The sequence below is a fragment of the Bos mutus genome, chromosome 1 (genome assembly GCF_027580195.1).
Source record: "Bos mutus isolate GX-2022 chromosome 1, NWIPB_WYAK_1.1, whole genome shotgun sequence".
NCBI lineage: Eukaryota > Metazoa > Chordata > Mammalia > Artiodactyla > Bovidae > Bos > Bos mutus.
Genome location: NC_091617.1, coordinates 117,858,940 through 117,876,337, shown reverse-complemented (window position 1 = coordinate 117,876,337; position 17,398 = coordinate 117,858,940). Strand labels below are relative to the sequence as shown.

Here is a 17,398-nt window from a genome sequence, read left to right as displayed (position 1 = left end):
AGAAGAGGAGAATAGGGCAGTGGCAAGATTTTTGTTGGCTCTATAATTACAGTGGTTCCCAAATCAGTTTTTATATATGTAGGTTATTCTTACAGGTTCCACATTTAGACCAAATAAACTAGTTTAATAGGAAAGTGTTGATAATTCATGTGTTTTGCAAGTTAGTAGTTATTGTTTATTAAGATTCTATTTCATGTCAGTATGTCAGATTGCATCATTGTCTTTAAAATAATTCTCTACGGACTCCAGAAGCTAGTAGGTGGTACCACTGCATGATAGATGAGGAATCTGAGACTCAGGAGTGTGACCTTCTCAGAGTCACCCAGGGCGTAAGTTGAAGAGTGATCCCTGCCCAAGTCTGCCTTGATTCCAGAGCCAGGGATCTTTTTCACATGTTCCTGTCATACCATTCACTAACTTTTTAGCAACAAGAGCATGTCATTCCTTTGTGTAAGGGGTGATTTAGCTTGTGTATATTGGACAGCTGGCTCTGAATGGACCCACACATACCTGACCAGAAATTTTTATATTTCAGTTACTCTGCAAATAGGATAAGTGGTAGGCATATAAAAATCAGAGAATGGCACTGCAGAAGGTTTAGAAACATTGTTCTTAAATGTCATTCCCTTTTCTTCCCAGCAGAGGGCGTGTATCAAGAAAAATAGAGTCGTAAAATTAGTTACCTTTGTAAAAATGTTTACCAATTTCCTTAATATTTAATATTCATTATAACACATTTTGCAGTTTGAGAAAAAAAGTAAATAGTCTTGAAAACAGATTTATGCTTATTAACATGAAAATCCCAATAGAGAGGAACAGATTTAGGAAAATGGCATCTAACAGTTAGGGCTTCCCACATAGCTCAAACGGTAAAGTGCCTACCCACAATGCGGGAGACCTGGGTTCGATCCCTGGGTGGGCACAATCCCCTGGAGAAAGAAATGGCAACCCACTCCAGTACTCTTGCCTGGAAAATTCCATGGACAAAGGAGCCTGGTAGGCTGTAGTCCATGAGGTCACAAAGAGTGGGACACAACTGAGCAGCTTGACTTTCACTTTCACTTTCATCTAACAGTTAATGCCCTGTGTGTGTGTGTGTGTGTGTTCGCGTGTGTACGTACGCGTGTGTGCATGCATGCATGCTTAGTCGTGTCTGACTCTTTGTGACCCCATGGACTGTAGCCCGCCAGGCTCCTCTGTCCATGGAATTTCCCAGGCAAGAATACTGTGGTGGGTTGCCATTTCCTACTCCAGCGGATCTTCCCAACCCAGGGATCGAACCCATGTCTCTTGAGTCTCCTGCACTGGCAGACAGGTTCTTTACCACTAGCGCCACGCAGACAGTCTATAAAGGAGCTGCAGTATAGTCTTAACATTAAAAACAGTGTTCAGTTGATTGTATTTTCCTATAAATGATTCTAGAGAGAGTAAATTGTTAGAACTGTAAAGCATTTTTAGATTTAAAAGACTGTTTTTTTTCCCTCTCTCTTACCATAGTTATAACATTTTGCCACCTGAATTAGCTTCTCACTGGTTGAGTGATAAGAGAGTTGGGTGAAAGGCAGAATCTCAGTTCTAACTCAGATATTCTTTCTTACAAACAGAAACACTGTCAGTCGTTGCTGTGGAACTAGAACTAAGGGATTTCTTAAACGTCCTCCCAGAAGATGGCACTGCAGCGTTTTTCTTGCCGTATCTTCTTTACTGCAGTCGAAAGAAATCATTGACTTGAAAGTATCATTTGAAGTGTACCACAATGGCACATGACACTGAATCTTGAAAAGCTGAATGCCATATAAACTATATATATAAAGGATTTTTATATTGAATATGTACATATACTGCAAATGCTTTCAGTCTACTTACCTCAGTGTTATTACTAATTTCATAATTTATGACCTGAGTCCATTTAATTGTCCAGAATGTAAAAAAAGCTACAAGACATTGGAATTCCCTCAAAGAAAGCATATATTTTTAAAGGTAGAGGCTGACTTTTATACCAAGAAACGTCAGTTTACTGTGGTTGGAGCCACGACAGTCTTTTTCGTCCCAGGAACACAAAACAGTTTGTAAGTGTATTCAAAAGAATGTCATTCCAAGCAGTCCAGAACTCAACCTTCTTGATTTTTCCAGATTTTTCTACTGTGTCACTTTTAAAAAACAATAATTTTCCTTGAGAAAGATTTTATTGTTTTCCCACGGTAAAAGATATCAAACTTTATTTTCTTGTTACTTTCAAAGCTCATGCTGAGTTTCTCTGAATCAAATGAAATAAAAGTTTACAAAGCTGACTTTCTTCTTGTCTGGCTACTTATGTAATTTGTTGAATGCATGTCTTTCAGTCAAAGTTTTGTTTCCATTTTTTGTTGATGTGTACTCTTGCTCTTTTAGCTAGAGTGTATGTGAAAAATAAAGAAATATAAAGACCTGTGTCTTCTTTTTTTAGCTTCTTATTCAACAATTTTGAGTCCAAGTTCAGCTCACTGATTGTGTGCTTGACTTTAGTTAAGACTGGGCGAAAATGCTACTCACTTGGTGTTTCTACAACTATATTATGAAAACTTTTCTTATGATGGCAGTGTTTGTTTTTACCAGAATTTAATTTATAGATTATTTCTCAACTCTGTCTTTTTCCAGTTCCAGGTTAACATCCTTTTGACTTCAAGGGTTCACAAAATTCAGATAGGGAACACTTTATTTTTAAATGTTTAAATATAAATATTTTATTTTTAAGACATTTTAAATCTTGTTTTATTTTATTTAAAAATTTTTTTAACTAAAAAATAAAAAATTTTAACAGCTTTGAAAGTGTTAGTTGTTCATTTGTGTCCAACTTTTGCGACTCCATGGACTGTAACCCACCAGGTTCCTCTGTCCATGGAATTCTCCAGTCAAGAATACTGGAGTGGGTAGCCATTCCCTTCTCCAGGGGATCTTCCTGACCCAGGGATCTAACCCAGCTCTTCTACATCGCAGGCATATTCTTTAACTTCTGAGCCACCAGGGAAACTCCTTTAACAGCTTTATTTAGGTATCATTGATATATAATAGCTTCCCAGATATATAATTGATATATAATAGCTTCTAGTGGTAAAGAACCCACTTGCCAATGCAAGAGACCTAAGAGATGCTGGTTCAATCCCTGGGTCGAGAAGATCCTCTGGAGAAGGAAATGGCAATCCACTCCAGTATACTTGCCTGGGAAAACCCATGGACAGAGCAGCCTGATGGGCTACAGTCCACAGGGTCGCAAAGAGTTAGACACAACTAAAGCAACTTAGCACGCATGACATGAAATAAATGGCACATCTTAGAAGAGTATCTTATTGATTTTTTATGGCTGCTGTAACAAATCATCACAAGCTTAGTGGCTTAAAACAACACAAAATTATCTTATAGTTTTGTAGATTAGAAGTTCAATGTTGGTCTCACTGTTTTGAAATTTTATTATTTTATTTTGTCTTGTTTGATTTTTTATTTTACTTCCTCGACATCTATGCCCCTCTCTCCACTGGTCCATTAGGAATGAAGTCAATAGTACATTAGAAGGATTAATGAGAAGCCAAATTTTGGAAACATTTCATTGAATCTTATTTATTTTTATTGAAATCATTGAATCTTTAATAGTGATCCTTTAAGGACTGTCCAGGACAACATCTAGTCATAGATTTTTTTTGTAATACAGTTTTGTAAAGCCCTACCTAATGGTGATGATATGAATCACTTATATTAATCAGTTATATTACCAGATGTATTTGAGTCAGTTGTGTCAAAATACAGTCTATTGATCTTTGATATGAAACAGTGTGACAGTTTTCTGCACAAATGTACAACATGTGTATTTTCAGTCTTTTTTTTTTAACGCGTATAGCCATTCCAAAGTAAGCCTTCTATTCAACACTTTCACATACATTGTTACAAATCATTGTTTTTTCTTTTTTTTCCACTTATCACCAATTTATTTCTTTCATCCAGACTTGATCTCTATAGAAAAAGAAATTTTAAGACCATTATTAAAAAGAGCGTATATCATGCAGTTAAAAAGATTAGCACATGGTGCTTTAAGTGTATTCCAATTTTTAAAGGTTATGTTGTTTAATTATTCTTGATTCATTTATATTTTTCTGCTCTTTATATGTTTAAAACGCACCTCTCATTCTGCTGCTGCTGCTAAGTCGCTTCAGTCGTGTCCGACTGTGCGACCCCATAGACAGCAGCCCACCAGGCTCCCCGTCCCTGGGATTCTCCAGGCAAGAATACTGGAGTGGGGTTGCCATTTCCTTCTCCAATGCATTAAAGTGAAAGTGAAGTCGCTCAGTCGTGTCTGACTCCTAGCAATCCCATGGACTGCAGCCTACCAGGCTCCTCCGTCCATGGCATTTTCCAGGCAAGAGTACTGGAGTGGGGTGCCGTTGCCTTCTCTGCCTCTCATTCTAGTACTGCTTTATTGAAAGAAAAATTAACTTTCCTTCCCATAAGAACCTTATTAATTATAAAGGGAAAAATAGTCACTTTATAGTAGAGAAACCTGGCAGACATGTCCTTAATCAAATGCTCAAAATGAACACAACCAGTAACTGAGCAGATCAGCATCTTGTGTCTCATGACGTGCTGAGAAAAACACAATGAATAACCTGAGTCTGATCATGAGGAAACCTTGTCGTTTAGTCGCTGAGTCTTGCCTGACCCTTTGCGACCCCATGGACTGTAGCCCGCCAACCTCCTCTGTCCATGGGATTCTCCAGGCAGGAATACTGGAGTGGGTTGCCATTTCCTTCTCTAGGGGATCTTCCCAACCCAGGGATTGAACCTGCATCTCCTGCATTGCAGGTGTACTCTTTACCACCGAGCCACGTGGGAAGTCCGAGAAAACCTTAGACAAACCAAAACTGAAGGACATTCTACAAAGTGACTGCCCTGTATTTTTTAAAAATGTCAAAGTGGTAAAAGGCAAAGACCAAGGAACTGCTCTAGACCAAGGAGACAAGAAGACATGTCAGCCAAACATAGCACATGAATAGGAATTTCTTTTTCTATGAGGAACATGAATAGAATAATTGAGGAAATGCGAAAAGGGTCCTGATTTTGGTAGGTATACTGTGTTGATAAGAACTGTCTTGTTTTCAGGAAATAGGAGTATATGTGTGTATAGTATCTGTAGTCTTTGTGGTTAGGGAGATAGGAGAAAGGATGAGAAAATAGATGATGCTGGGCAAACTTAACATTTGGGGAATCTGGGTTAAAAATATACAGGGATTTTTTTTGTACTGCCCTTGCAACTTTTCTGTAAGTCTGACATGGTGTCCAAAAAAGTCAAAAATTCCTTTTTATTGAGTTAGTATGTGGTTAGATATTTGCCAAGCAGAGCACTGAACTGGATTTGGGCATCTCCTAGAAGTACAGAATATACACTCCCTGTGTATCAGGAACTTAAAACCAAATAAGCTTTTCTCCTCAGACAGCTTCGAGAGGTTATCTGGCTGTTGTGGCAGTGTCAGTTTAAACAAAGTACTGTTTGTATTTATTAGGGGAGGTCTTTATTATGTTTCTTCGGGTAGAGGAAATGAGGCATTACTTTAAGCATGACAGGATATCCACAGTTCTTTTCCAATGATATTTTTTCCTTGTGGAGGAAATTGTCTGTCTCCCCGTGCATATTACTGAAAAATTTCACTATAACTTGATTTTCTCCCTTGTCTGTGTCATGGGAGGCTGAAATTCTCCTAAGATTTAGAATCAAGGTAGACTTGGCCAAAGCTTTATCAGACTTTCATTTAAAGATAATTCAGACTGACAAATGTGGCTCCCCATTTTTCTGTGAATAATTCAAACTATCTTTTTTGTTCATAATTGCTTCTTTCAATCTTTGAAAAGCCAAATTTCTCTTTAATCTTTTTTTCCAACTCATGTTTTGCCTTCACATTTGCTGTTTGTTCCACAGTTTTTAGCAGGACTTTTTAAAACAGTTTCCCTTTTCCTAACCAAGCAAAGTCACCTCCCTCGTCTCCTCCTGGGCTTATCCTACAAGAGGACTCTCTTCCTTGTCTCTGTTGTGTACACTTAGCCTATAGCAGCTTTCTCTGCGTATCAGGCATTTGCATACTTGAATTTCCAGAATGCCTGCCTCGGTATTCCTTCACTCTGGATTATTTCCCTAAGCAGGGTCATCCTTTCCTGTGGTTTCCATGTGTGCTAATTTTCTTTAAACCGTCTAAAGAAAGGTTTTCTTTCTCATCTCTGACTCTGCCCTGTTCAGCAGTTACATGCAGTGGTGTTTGTCTGGATCTTTGGTGTTCTGATGCTCTCAGTACCACACTTTGTAATAAAGGGTTTTAATGGAAATAGTTTTTCATATAATGAGGTCTTTGTGTAGGAACAGGAACAGAAAACTTCATTTATACCAGTGAGTAATCTTTCAGTGATTTTTAGTATTTGAAGTATATTTACTTCTATATTTTCTTTCATTTATGTGTTCACTTTTATGCCAGTTTGATGGGGAAGTACAAGGAGTTGTTTTCTCTACATCATTTCCCCTCATTGGATTTGCTGTTGCCAATTCCAACAGTTTTGAACTCAGAAGACTCAGGAAACACCAAAGCCTGCAACCATAAAGCAGGAATTTTCCTTTTTTCTAATCTCAACTTTTAAAGTGGAAAAATATTTAATTTACAATGTTGTGTTAATTTTAGGTGAGTAGCAAAGTGATTCAGATATATATATACGTATATATTTTTTTCAGATTCTTTTCCATGATGGGTTTTTATATTAAGTACAGTATAGGACCTCTGCTGTATAATAGGTCCTTGTTTACATATTTTGTATATAGTATTGTGTATATGTTAATCCCAAACTCCTAATTTATCTCCTGCCCCCTCACTTCCCCTTTGGTAACCATAAATTTGTTTTCTATGTCTATGGGTCTGTTTCTGTTTTTTAAGTTCATTTGTATCATTTTTTTATATTCCACACATAAGTGATACCATGATATTTGTCTTTCTCTGACTTAATATGATTATCTCTAGGTCCATCCATGTTGCTTTAAATGAGATTATTTCTTTTTTATGGCTGAGTAATATTCCTGTGTGTGTGTATGTACCACATCTTCTTTATCCATTCCTCTGTCAATGGACATTTAGGTTGGTTCCATGTCTTGTAAACAGTGCTACAGTGAACACTGGGGTGCATGTAACCTTCTGGATCATGGTTTTCTATGGATATATGCCCAGGAGTGGAATTACAAGGTCATGTGGTAGCTCTATTTTAGTTTTTCAAGGAACCTCCATACTGTTCTCCATAGCACCTGCACCAATTTAGATTCCCATAAAAAATGTAGTATAGTTCCTTTTTATCCACACCCTCTCCAGCATTTATTATTTGAGGATTTTTTTGATGATGGCCATTCTGACCGGTATGAGGTGATGTCTCATTATAGTTTTGTTTTGCACTTCTCTAATAATTAGTGATATCGAGCATCTTTTCATGTGCTTGTTGGCTGGCTGTATATCTTCTTTGGAGAAATGTCTATTTAGATTTTCTGCCCATTTTTTGGATTGGGTTGTTTGGTTTTTGATATTAAGCTGTATGAACTATTTGTATATTTTGGACATTGATCCCTTGTCGGTAGCAGGAATTCACTCTTTATGTAACACATTTCTTCGGTATTTAGTGTTTATCCGTCAAAGGGCTATTTGTTTTTCTGTGATTTTATTGTATGCATGTGCTTACACAGGAGGGAGTGTTCTTGCTGGGATGGGCAGAGCAGGGAATTTACATTTTTTTTTCCTGGATCATTGCTATGGTCTAATATTTGTGTATCCTCCCCCCACCCATTCATATGTTGAAAGCCTAATGCCCAAGATGATAAAGTCTTTGGGAAGTGGTTAGGTCATGAGGTTGGAGCCCTGGTGAATGGGAATAGAGCCCTTATAAAAGATGCCCTTAGAGAGCTAGCTTGTCCCTTCTGCCATTTGAAGATATAGTGAATCTTTAACCCAGAAAAGGACCCTCACACAGCTGTGTTGACACCCTGATCTCGGGTTAACAGACTCCAGAACGGTGAAAATAAATTTTTGTAACATGAACTTGGGCAAACTTGGGCAAACTCTGGGAGATGCTGAGGGACAGGGAGGTTTGGCATGCTGCAGTCCATGGGATTGCAGAGTCGGACACAACTGGGCGACTGAACAACAATGTATAAGCTACCAGACACAACAGTGTATAAGCTACCCAGTCTGGTATTTTGTTACAACAAAATGGACTGAGTTTTGTTAACCGGTGGACTGAGTTTTGTTAACCGGTTTTTGTTACAACAAAACTTAGCCTGAATGGACTAAGACAGTCATTGTCAAACAATAATCAGTAATGCCTCCCCTTCCCACAGAAGCACAGAAAGACTCTGTTCTGCCTGATTGACTATTTGAAATTATATTTGTTATATGAGGTTGGTGGGGGGCTTTTTCCTGTACCAGTTACTACCTAGAAAAAAAAGTGTTTTCTATTTAAAAAGACATTAAATTTTAAATGTGCCTTTTGTTAAATCACAACTACTCTCTTACACATGTCAGTTTTAGGACTGTGGATTACACTGCATCAAATTGGTGTCAATTTGTATTACTCAAGAAACTATTGGTGCTGTATCAGTACCAGCTATCAGAAGATAAGCAGTGTCCCACAGCATTTAACAGTAAAAAAAAAAAAAAAAAAAAAGAATCCTGCTTGGAGGTAGAGAAAGAAGAAATCAGGGTAGCAAATTCACAAATGTTTCATTTGGGAGCAAGTATACAGACGAAATTGTGCATCTTAATTATATTCATGACATATGCCTTCTAGAATCACTAAGTGAATACTCACCTTCGTTTGGTAGAACGGTGTAAGTAGTTTCCATTCCGGCATGAATGTGGTCGGTCACGTGGCAGTGGAGTAACCAGATTCCAGGTGTTTTTGGAGTCATTTCTAAGGTTTGGTATGTCCCAGGGAAGAGGTCAAATACATCAGAAGTATAAACGCCCCTGTGCTTAATTAGAAAAATGATCAATATTGTATATAATCTTTATTATATGAGAGAGTTCATTCAAATAATCTTTCATTGGCCAATTCAGGGATATTAGAAAAATGACTAAATCCATTAAAAAAAGAAAGAGACCCAGCGTATTTCTGTGCGTAATACAAAGATATGTGATCTTTGCTAAACCCTTGGCACAATGGACCAATAAATGGATGTGAAGGAAAGATGTGATAAAAGTGAATTCAGCAGTCAGTAACACCTCACTGTTCTGTCTTTTTATCAGAGCACTGGAGTTACACAAGGGAATTTAGCCATGACCTCATTTCAGTCTTAATATCACTCTTGCTAAACCTATCCTAGATGAGCTGACTGACTGTGAAACTTTAAGACTGGTGGGTAGTGAGGGGAGTAGGAAAGGAGGCCAGTGGAGAAGCCAAGACTGGGAGCAGTTCAGGTAGAGTCTTGACAGAGTACTTGGGATTTCTACAGGGATGGAACTGAAAGTCTGCTAAGGAATAAAACAAAAAGTGGTAATAAAATGGTTCTGTACTGTGCTTTGTGGTAGCTTCTGAATTTTCTACATTAACTCAAAGGTAAGACAAAAGCATTTCCAAAAGGATTGTATATTCCTGCTGAAACCAGTGCTGGGTGAGAAGTCAAAGTGGGATTGAGACCTGGGAACCAATCAATTGTTGGACACCAAACTGCTGATCTTGTTCATTTCAGGCTATTTACAATCCAGAACTTAGAACAGGCAAAGGTTATAATAAAGTCTGTTGTTTCTACTCTCTAATCCATCATTACGTGAACATTCCTACCCGCTCTGCTAATGATTCTATTCCAATACCTTGTCCATAGATATGTGAGCAGAACTCTAAGAAAAGCCAGTAAAAACTAAATCCAAGGGAAAGCCCAAGGTGTAACAAAGGTTGGGAATGCCAGTTGAAATAGCTGTGTGCCACACTCTTTGAAAATAATTTGTCTGTTGAAACCTTAAACTTTTCTTAAGTCTGAGGAAATATAGCCTTCATTTGCATTAAAGCATTTTCAAATAGAGCAGGAATAACGACTGTGGTTGGCCCTTACCTGGTATTGGAAGCTGTGGCCATGGAAATGTACCGAGTGCAAGTCTACTTCATTGCCCATTCCCATCAGATACCAGTTGACTTCATCTCCCACATGCATCGTGAGGCCTTGCAGGTTCCCAAACATTCTTCCATTAATAGCTGGGGGAAAATACACGTTTTTATTGCCTTCCAGGATATGTTAAACCAACAGCTATTTCACAGAAAAGAGGTTTTTGAGGTTAATGTGCTGTGCTGTGCTAAGTTGCTTCAGTCATGTCCAACTCTTTGCAACCCTATGGACCATAGCCTGCCAGGCTCCTCTGTCCATAGGATTCTCCAGGCGGGAATACTGAAGTGGGTTGCCATGCCCTCCTCCAGGGGATCTTCATGACCCAGGGATCAAACCCAAGTCTCTTACGTCTTCTACATTGGCAGGTGGATTGTTTACCACTAGTGCCACTTGGGAAACCCCATTTGGTTAATATATGGGATCTTTTTTTACGTAATAGAACTTATTTCACTACAGATAAGGGAAATGGGTACTTTAAGATCAATAACACCACACTGCTTTTCTAGTCACTTAGCACCAAAAGTCTTCTTAGGTTTGAGTGTAAGAAGGAGTGAGACTTTGGAGTTGCGAGAGAAGTTGATTGATGATTTTGAATATAGCCCCCTTTTTGCTTTGAATAGAATTCTTTCACATGCAAGTGTGGCAGAAGTGGTTTATTATAAAATAAAACAAATGAATAGTTTCCCAAGTAATTTTATTTGAAAGAAGAAAAGCAAAAAAGTAAGTTTTAGAATAATGTACCATACCATGCATTTTATTGCTTTCCATGAATTCCTCATTGGCTTTGTCTACTTTCTCAGGGTGATCAGAGTATGTTTTGATATTGTCATCTAAGTACCAAGATTCATTCTCATCAAAAACAAGAAACAGAAGGGAAAATTCCAGTTTCTTTATGGGATTGAATACTTTCAAATAGTGCTTCCGACAAACAATCAGTGGGCCAATTAATCCACTAAAGAGATCCTGAAACCAAGCAAAAACTTAGTTGTCTTTGAGATACAGGTTGGGATTTCAGAGAACTGGGACCTTATCCCCCGTGACCTCAGGATTTTAAGTAGCACTTAAAGTAAGTACTACTTGAAGTAGTAAATCTACTACTTAAGTCAGAGACTGATATAACTAGTAGACTTTGCCCAATGTGGTTCAGTCAAGTCAGTAACTTTCCACTTGGAGTAAATTGGAACAAGGGTGAGTCATAGGTAGGCTGTGTGGTTGATGGTGCAAGTAACAGAAATGTGTTGCAAAGGCCAAATATTGGCTCAAGTAATGAGCAGCAGTTGAATACAACCCCAAATGAACAGTGCTCGTTTGCCTATTCCATAACCTAGGCACTATGCCAGTCATTAAAAGCCAGACAGGAAACAAATCCCCTGCCTTCAGGAACTCAATCTAGTAGGGAAAACAGATGAATAGAAGAAATGACCCACTTTCTGCAGTGGAGGTACATAAAATGATAATGAACATGGGGAAGATTGTAATGGACTTAAACTACAAGAAGTTTGGTTTGACTGGGCTTCAGTAATGCAGATTTGATCTTAAATGGCCTTTGAGCTGTACTATGTTAGGCATTTTAGATTTTGTCTTGTGGGTCATAAGTAGCCATTGAAAAATTGAACATGGAGTGGCAGTATATTTACATTTTAAACCAGTGATCCTAGTGGTAGAGTGAAGGAAGGCTTGGATGGGGAAAAGACTGGAGACCAGGAGGCCACTGCAGTAGTTGAGGAAAATTAATAGCACCTGATCTGTGCAGATAAGAAGGAATGGACAGAGCTCTGTGTTGGTGAGCAAATTGCTTAGGTGAGCCAAGGGTAAGAGTTAGATATTCTATATCCAGGGTTCTAGCTTGAACAAATGACTAGGTTTGTTTCTTGTGCTATTTATCACAACTGAGAATACAAGAAGAAAGAGTTGGATGAAGACCTCAGGTTCTGTTGTAGAGTTGCCGAGTTTCTGTGCCCGTGGAACATGCTGGTAAAGGTGTTCAATACGCAGGTATATAGACAGGTCTGGAACTCAGAAGAGAGATTTGGACTAGAGGCTTAATTCAGCAAAAGAGTCTTGGTACATGTTCTGATTTTTAGTTGTTGAGGGCTTTTTGGCTTCAAAATATTTAATCAAACAGCAGCTTTAGCTATGCTGATTGAATGTTGACATCAGCACTTTTATTACCATGTAATAATAGAACTCTGAAATCATATACCTCAGTTCTTTGAGTTTAATATATTTACATATCAAAAGGGAAATAAGATACTGTATTAATATTTAATTCTGTGATATCCTTAATCAGCAGTTATAAGGTTGATACATTTATAACTGTAAATGTATAACCTTAAACCATAAAAAAGAAAAGCTGAAATGAATTGCAGAGCAGCTTACTTTCCTGTGATTTTTAACATAGAATTGGACCACAGGAAAACCCTAACCTCATCTTCCTTCAATTGTGTGTCTATTTTGGGAGTCTGCACAAAACACAAATGATTTAAAGTTTACCTTAACCCGATCCACAGTTGAATAGTAAACCCATGGAATACAAGGAGAATCATCCCTTCCAGCTCCAGATCTTTCTGGGATTTTCCATATGTAAGTGCGAGTTTCACCTAAATTAATCAAGTGTTAACGTATGTAGTTACATTTGATATGTGCTTGATACATGTATTTCAAGTTGTTATCAAAGCCTTGAAAAACAGTGACCCAGAAACTGGGAATGTCACAAAGTAATTCATTTAAAAAGTAGAAGTATTCAAAGTTGTTTACAAGAATTTAGTTTTACTAGAAGGAAACATAATAACCTTCATTATCTCAAAGATGATGAAAGTCAGGAGCACACAAGATATTTGCTCTAAGATATAGAGGTAATAAATAGCAAAAAGTACAACTTAGATCACAGGCATCCCAATGCCAAGATCTGTGACTCTCTGTTACTATTTATGGCTTCTCAGAAAATAGGCAGAAGTTTCAATGTCTCCAATGATGAGAAGAATATTAAAAAGAAAATTGTTACACCTCTGACCTAAAGGATAATGAAACTAACAATTAAAAAATAATTTTTCTAAATAAATTCTGTTTGAATTTGAAAAATAAAGAATTTAGTTTTAAAAACACCTATAAGACACACTTTAATATCATCTTTGTTGGTTGTGAATTAACTAGCCTTGACACAGAAGCCACATCACAAAGCTAAGAGATGAGAATTTCAATATCAAAATTTGTAAAAACTTTGCAACGGAACTTTCCTTCATCTGGAGTCTGTATTTTAAATTTATTTATTTTCTTATTGAAGGATAATTGCTTTACAGAATTTTGCTGCTTTCTGTCAAACCTCAACATGAATCAGCCATAGGTATACATATATCCCCTCCCTTTTGAAACTCTCTCCCATCTCCCTGCCCATCCCACCCCTCTAGGTTGACGTAGAGCCCCTGTTTGAGTTTCCTGAGCCAAACAGCAAATTCCCGTTGGCTATCTATTTTACATATGGTAATGTAAGTTTCCATGTTACTGTGTTTTTCTAATACACTTTTCTCTTTTCAGCTCTCAAATAAGAGTGCTAACCTCTTCCCTACCGTCTTCTCTGTGTCTGTGTTTCTGGACTGCCCTTGTGTAACTCCTTCAGTTTCACCACCACCTGCCTTTTCTCTTTTATCACCATTATCGTCAGTGATTTCAGTTTCTGGCAAGGAGTCATCAGACCTCTTGATCTCATGGGTCACTGACCTGTCGGTGACCTCTCTTGTCTGCCCCCTTCTGTCATACCATACACTGTTCCGTTCCAACTGTGCCACACACAGGACATGACCACACCCTGGACCTTCACACTTTGAAGACAGCCAGTTGCTCCACCCTCCTATCTTACCAACATCTTTACCATCTTCCATTTGCTCTGGGCCCCTCTCCAACCTGATCTTTGCTGCCAGTCACCGCAGGGCTTCCTGCACAACTGCTCACAAGACCCTGACTTGCAGCCATGGCCACTTACTGTCCACTCTATTTATCCAGATCTCACCATTATATATTCCTGCTGTCAGAGTTTAGTTAACTGGAATCTGACAAACCTTTACTAGGGAATCAAGCAGGACGTAGGGATAATGTTAGAGGATATGGCAGACTTTTTTTCCTTTTTAGTCAAGTCCTCCATTTTACCTGCTCCTGTGTCCTCACCCTTTTGTAAGCAGAACATTTCACTGAGAATATAAAGCATAGATTCATTACCTGAACATATTGTCTTTTCATTAAACTCCTATTCTCATAAGCCAGAAAATAGCATTTTATTCTCTTCTTCCTTCCCTGCCCCAACCTGCTCTGCCATAAATGGTCAATACTCAAACCTTGGGCTTTCCTGGACTCCACCTTTCCTAACATTCCCTAATGACCACTCTTTCAGCAGGTCCTTTTAACACCACCTTTAAAATATTGGGTTAGCCAGGCATTCTGTAAGATATTACAGAAAAACCTGAATGAAATTTTTGGCCAACCTGATAGACCCAGAATACAACTAACCACTTCAACTGCTTCTACCTGGGTCCAACTAATTTTTTACCCAAATTATTGGGATGGTCCCCTGCTCACTTCAGTCGTATCTGACTCTGTGCGACCCCATAAACGGCAGCCCACCAGGCTCCCCCCGTCCCTGGGATTCTCCAGGCGAGAACACTGGAGTGGGTTGCCGTTTCCTTCTCCAATGCATGAAAGTGAAAAGTGAAAGTGAAATCATTCAGTCGTGTCCAACCCTCAGCGACCCCGTGGACTGCAGCCTACCAGGCTCCTCCCTCCATGGGATTTTCCAGGCAAGAGTACTGGAGTGGGGTGCCATTGCCTTCTCCGGGATGGTCCCCTAACCAACCCTTGATTTCTACCCTTATCCCCTACAGTCACTTATTCACGTACCAGCCAGACCAGTCCTTTAAAAACTATTCATCAGATCATCACTCTTCAACCTAACCCTCACATGGGATTTCAGAATGAAATACAACATTGTAACCACGGCCTCTGAGGTCCCCCTCGCTCCTCCTGCACCTGGCTCCCTGCCCTGCCTGGATCCCATCTCCTCACATTCTGCCCCTGTTTACTCTGCCCTGGCCTCTGGCCTCCACGCTGTTCCTCAGACACACCAAGTCTGCTTCCATCTCAGGACCTAGAATGCTCTCTGTCTCCAACTCCCTGTGACTCATTACTTCTCATCGTTTATGTGTCTTTACCAGTGGCCCCTCCTCAAAGACCTCTTGACCAACCCCCCTGCCCCCCCTCACCTAAAATAGCACCCTTGTTATTTACTGTCTCTCATCCGTCTTAATCTTTTTTATAGCACTTTCTACGACTTGATATTATATCTATATTTATTTGCTGTTTATCTTGGAAGAATATGAGGATCATGTGGGCAGAGCTTTTTATTTCTGTTTCCTTGTATTGACAAGACCAACTCTAGAGAGTATTTTTTCTCACTTGATAAATTTGAGAACTGCTAAGTTACTGAGAAATGGCCCTTTCCTTGAAGCCAACTTTCGAATGAATAGAAGAAAGTTATAGTTCTTATTAAAGAAAATGCATATTTATATATTTAATCGATTGCAGTTTTTAACTCTGAATTAAAGAGACATTTAGTAAGCCAGATATTGGACTAAGATTTAAAGTTCCAAATGGCAGCCTCTGCCCTTAGGACCCTGTCTTTGGATAGAGGCATGGAAACAGTCAGCCACGTGGTAGGTGCTGTCCAGGATGTATTCTAGCTGAGCCTGCAGAGATCATCTCTGCTGATGCAACCTTGAGTATGTGTTCAGAACCATCAGATTCTTTTCCTTACAATTCTGTGGATTTTTAAACTTTTGGTATGTGTATACATTCACACAGATGCAACTGCCTTTGTGCCCTCTTAGCCACCTCCTTCACTCCCTCAAGACGCACTCATCTGGATAGCAGTTGTTTGTGGAAAGCTGTAAAGTCTACTAAAACATATCCCTCCCCCTACCATGAATACCTGGTGCAGTGGGAGTCACTGTAGAACTCTCTGTTTTCACCCCATGGGCATGTATTGAATAGGGCCTTGTGGCCATGTTTTTAAAGATAATATTAACTTTGTCTCCAACATTCGCATGAAGTTGTGGACCTGGGAAAAGTGAAAAGGAAGACTGGCTTATATACCCATCAGATTGGAAGCTCTAACTCAGGTAACTTTTTTTAAGTCATTAAGGATGTTGTTTTTGTTTTTCCCCTCCGGCTTCATGCAGTTGTATTCTTGGATTGATACCTGGTCCCTGACGATTCAGGATAAAAACACTAGTTATGGCTGTCTCTAAAGATAGAGACTATGGGTGTATCTCTAATCAAGGGTCCTAGGGGAGGTTTTAGCCTGAAATTTCCTGCAGGATAGTGGCCTAATCATAGCCATCAGCTGTGACCCTACCCTGGCCGGGAGTCATTTCTCATCATCAGAACTTCTAGCCCTTCCTGTGAATTAAGGACAGTGCTGCCTTTGAAAGGATGGGTGGGGTAGCCATCCCATTCCTGCCTTCTAGCCAATTTTAGCTTCTCTCCTGACAAAAAATTTCTGTGACCCAACAACAATGCCACTCTTCCTTGGGTGTCTTACTCCTGGGACTGAGGATAAGAAAGTCCAGGGAATTCTGTTAGTGGGTTTCGGAGTAGCTTCCCCTGCACTTGACAGTTTTCAAGAATATTCCCAAGACCAGTGTTGGAGAAGTTCTTAGACTTTCGGTCCTAAAGTGATTCCTGAAAAATTGAAGGCAACTTTCCCCTGGCTGTGTGCATCATAACACTTTTTTCCTTTTCCTTATTTGCTTGTTTATATGTATATTTCTTCTTGAGGTTAATCATTTACTTCTTAATTTTAAAAGTAAATAGCTATGATTTATTTTTGGTGGACTAGAAAAATGGAGAATTTGGTTAAGAATCTCTGTAGAAAGGGATCTCTAGCAATTTCATCAAAACTACAGGCATCAATTTGATAAACACCAAATATATATAATTCTATTAGTAAATGGGATATAATGCCATTGTTTCTGACAGAAATAAGTAATATTTTCTTTTTTTGTAATATTTTCTTATGCAATATTTTTATTAAGTATAGGCTTCTCATTGTATTAAGTAGCTTCTGTTTTTTATTTTTATAAATGAGTAAATAAAAAATTCATTTTATGAATGACATTAATATATGAACTAAGAACATTAAGCCCATAGACAGGGACTGACTCACCACACAGAGCACCATATCACCAACCCACACCTGATAAACTGGAGCTA

The 17,398-nt window shown here is 38.7% G+C and overlaps 2 protein-coding genes across 4 annotated transcripts in view; one reads left to right on the top strand and one right to left on the bottom strand.

Annotated features, from left to right (window-relative positions):
- The window catches only part of HPS3 (HPS3 biogenesis of lysosomal organelles complex 2 subunit 1), a 41,070-nt gene extending 38,646 nt beyond the window's left edge, over window positions 1-2,424 (top strand). The window contains exon 17 of one of the 2 annotated variants that reach the window (XR_011464903.1): window positions 1,605-1,743. Coding sequence is in view for 1 of the 2 variants with exons in the window: in XM_005902438.3 (XP_005902500.2) it covers window positions 1,605-1,732 (128 nt within the window). In the remaining variant the exon portion in view is untranslated. Of the gene's footprint in view, window positions 1-1,604 lie in introns of both variants that reach the window. The other variant, XM_005902438.3, reaches the window with a different exon arrangement.
- CP (ceruloplasmin) overlaps window positions 1-17,398 on the bottom strand; it is a 60,011-nt gene that overhangs the window by 8,949 nt on the left and 33,664 nt on the right. Inside the window, exons 14-19 of one of the 2 annotated variants that reach the window (XM_005902439.2) lie at window positions 16,116-16,244; window positions 12,635-12,741; window positions 10,888-11,104; window positions 10,091-10,230; window positions 8,851-9,013; window positions 2,884-3,984 (exon numbers count right to left, since the gene is read on the bottom strand). In XM_005902439.2, the coding sequence (XP_005902501.1) occupies window positions 3,968-3,984; window positions 8,851-9,013; window positions 10,091-10,230; window positions 10,888-11,104; window positions 12,635-12,741; window positions 16,116-16,244 (773 nt within the window). In that variant the 3' untranslated portion in view covers window positions 2,884-3,967. Of the gene's footprint in view, window positions 1-2,883; window positions 3,985-8,850; window positions 9,014-10,090; window positions 10,231-10,887; window positions 11,105-12,634; window positions 12,742-16,115; window positions 16,245-17,398 lie in introns of those variants that run through there. The other variant, XM_070374813.1, reaches the window with a different exon arrangement.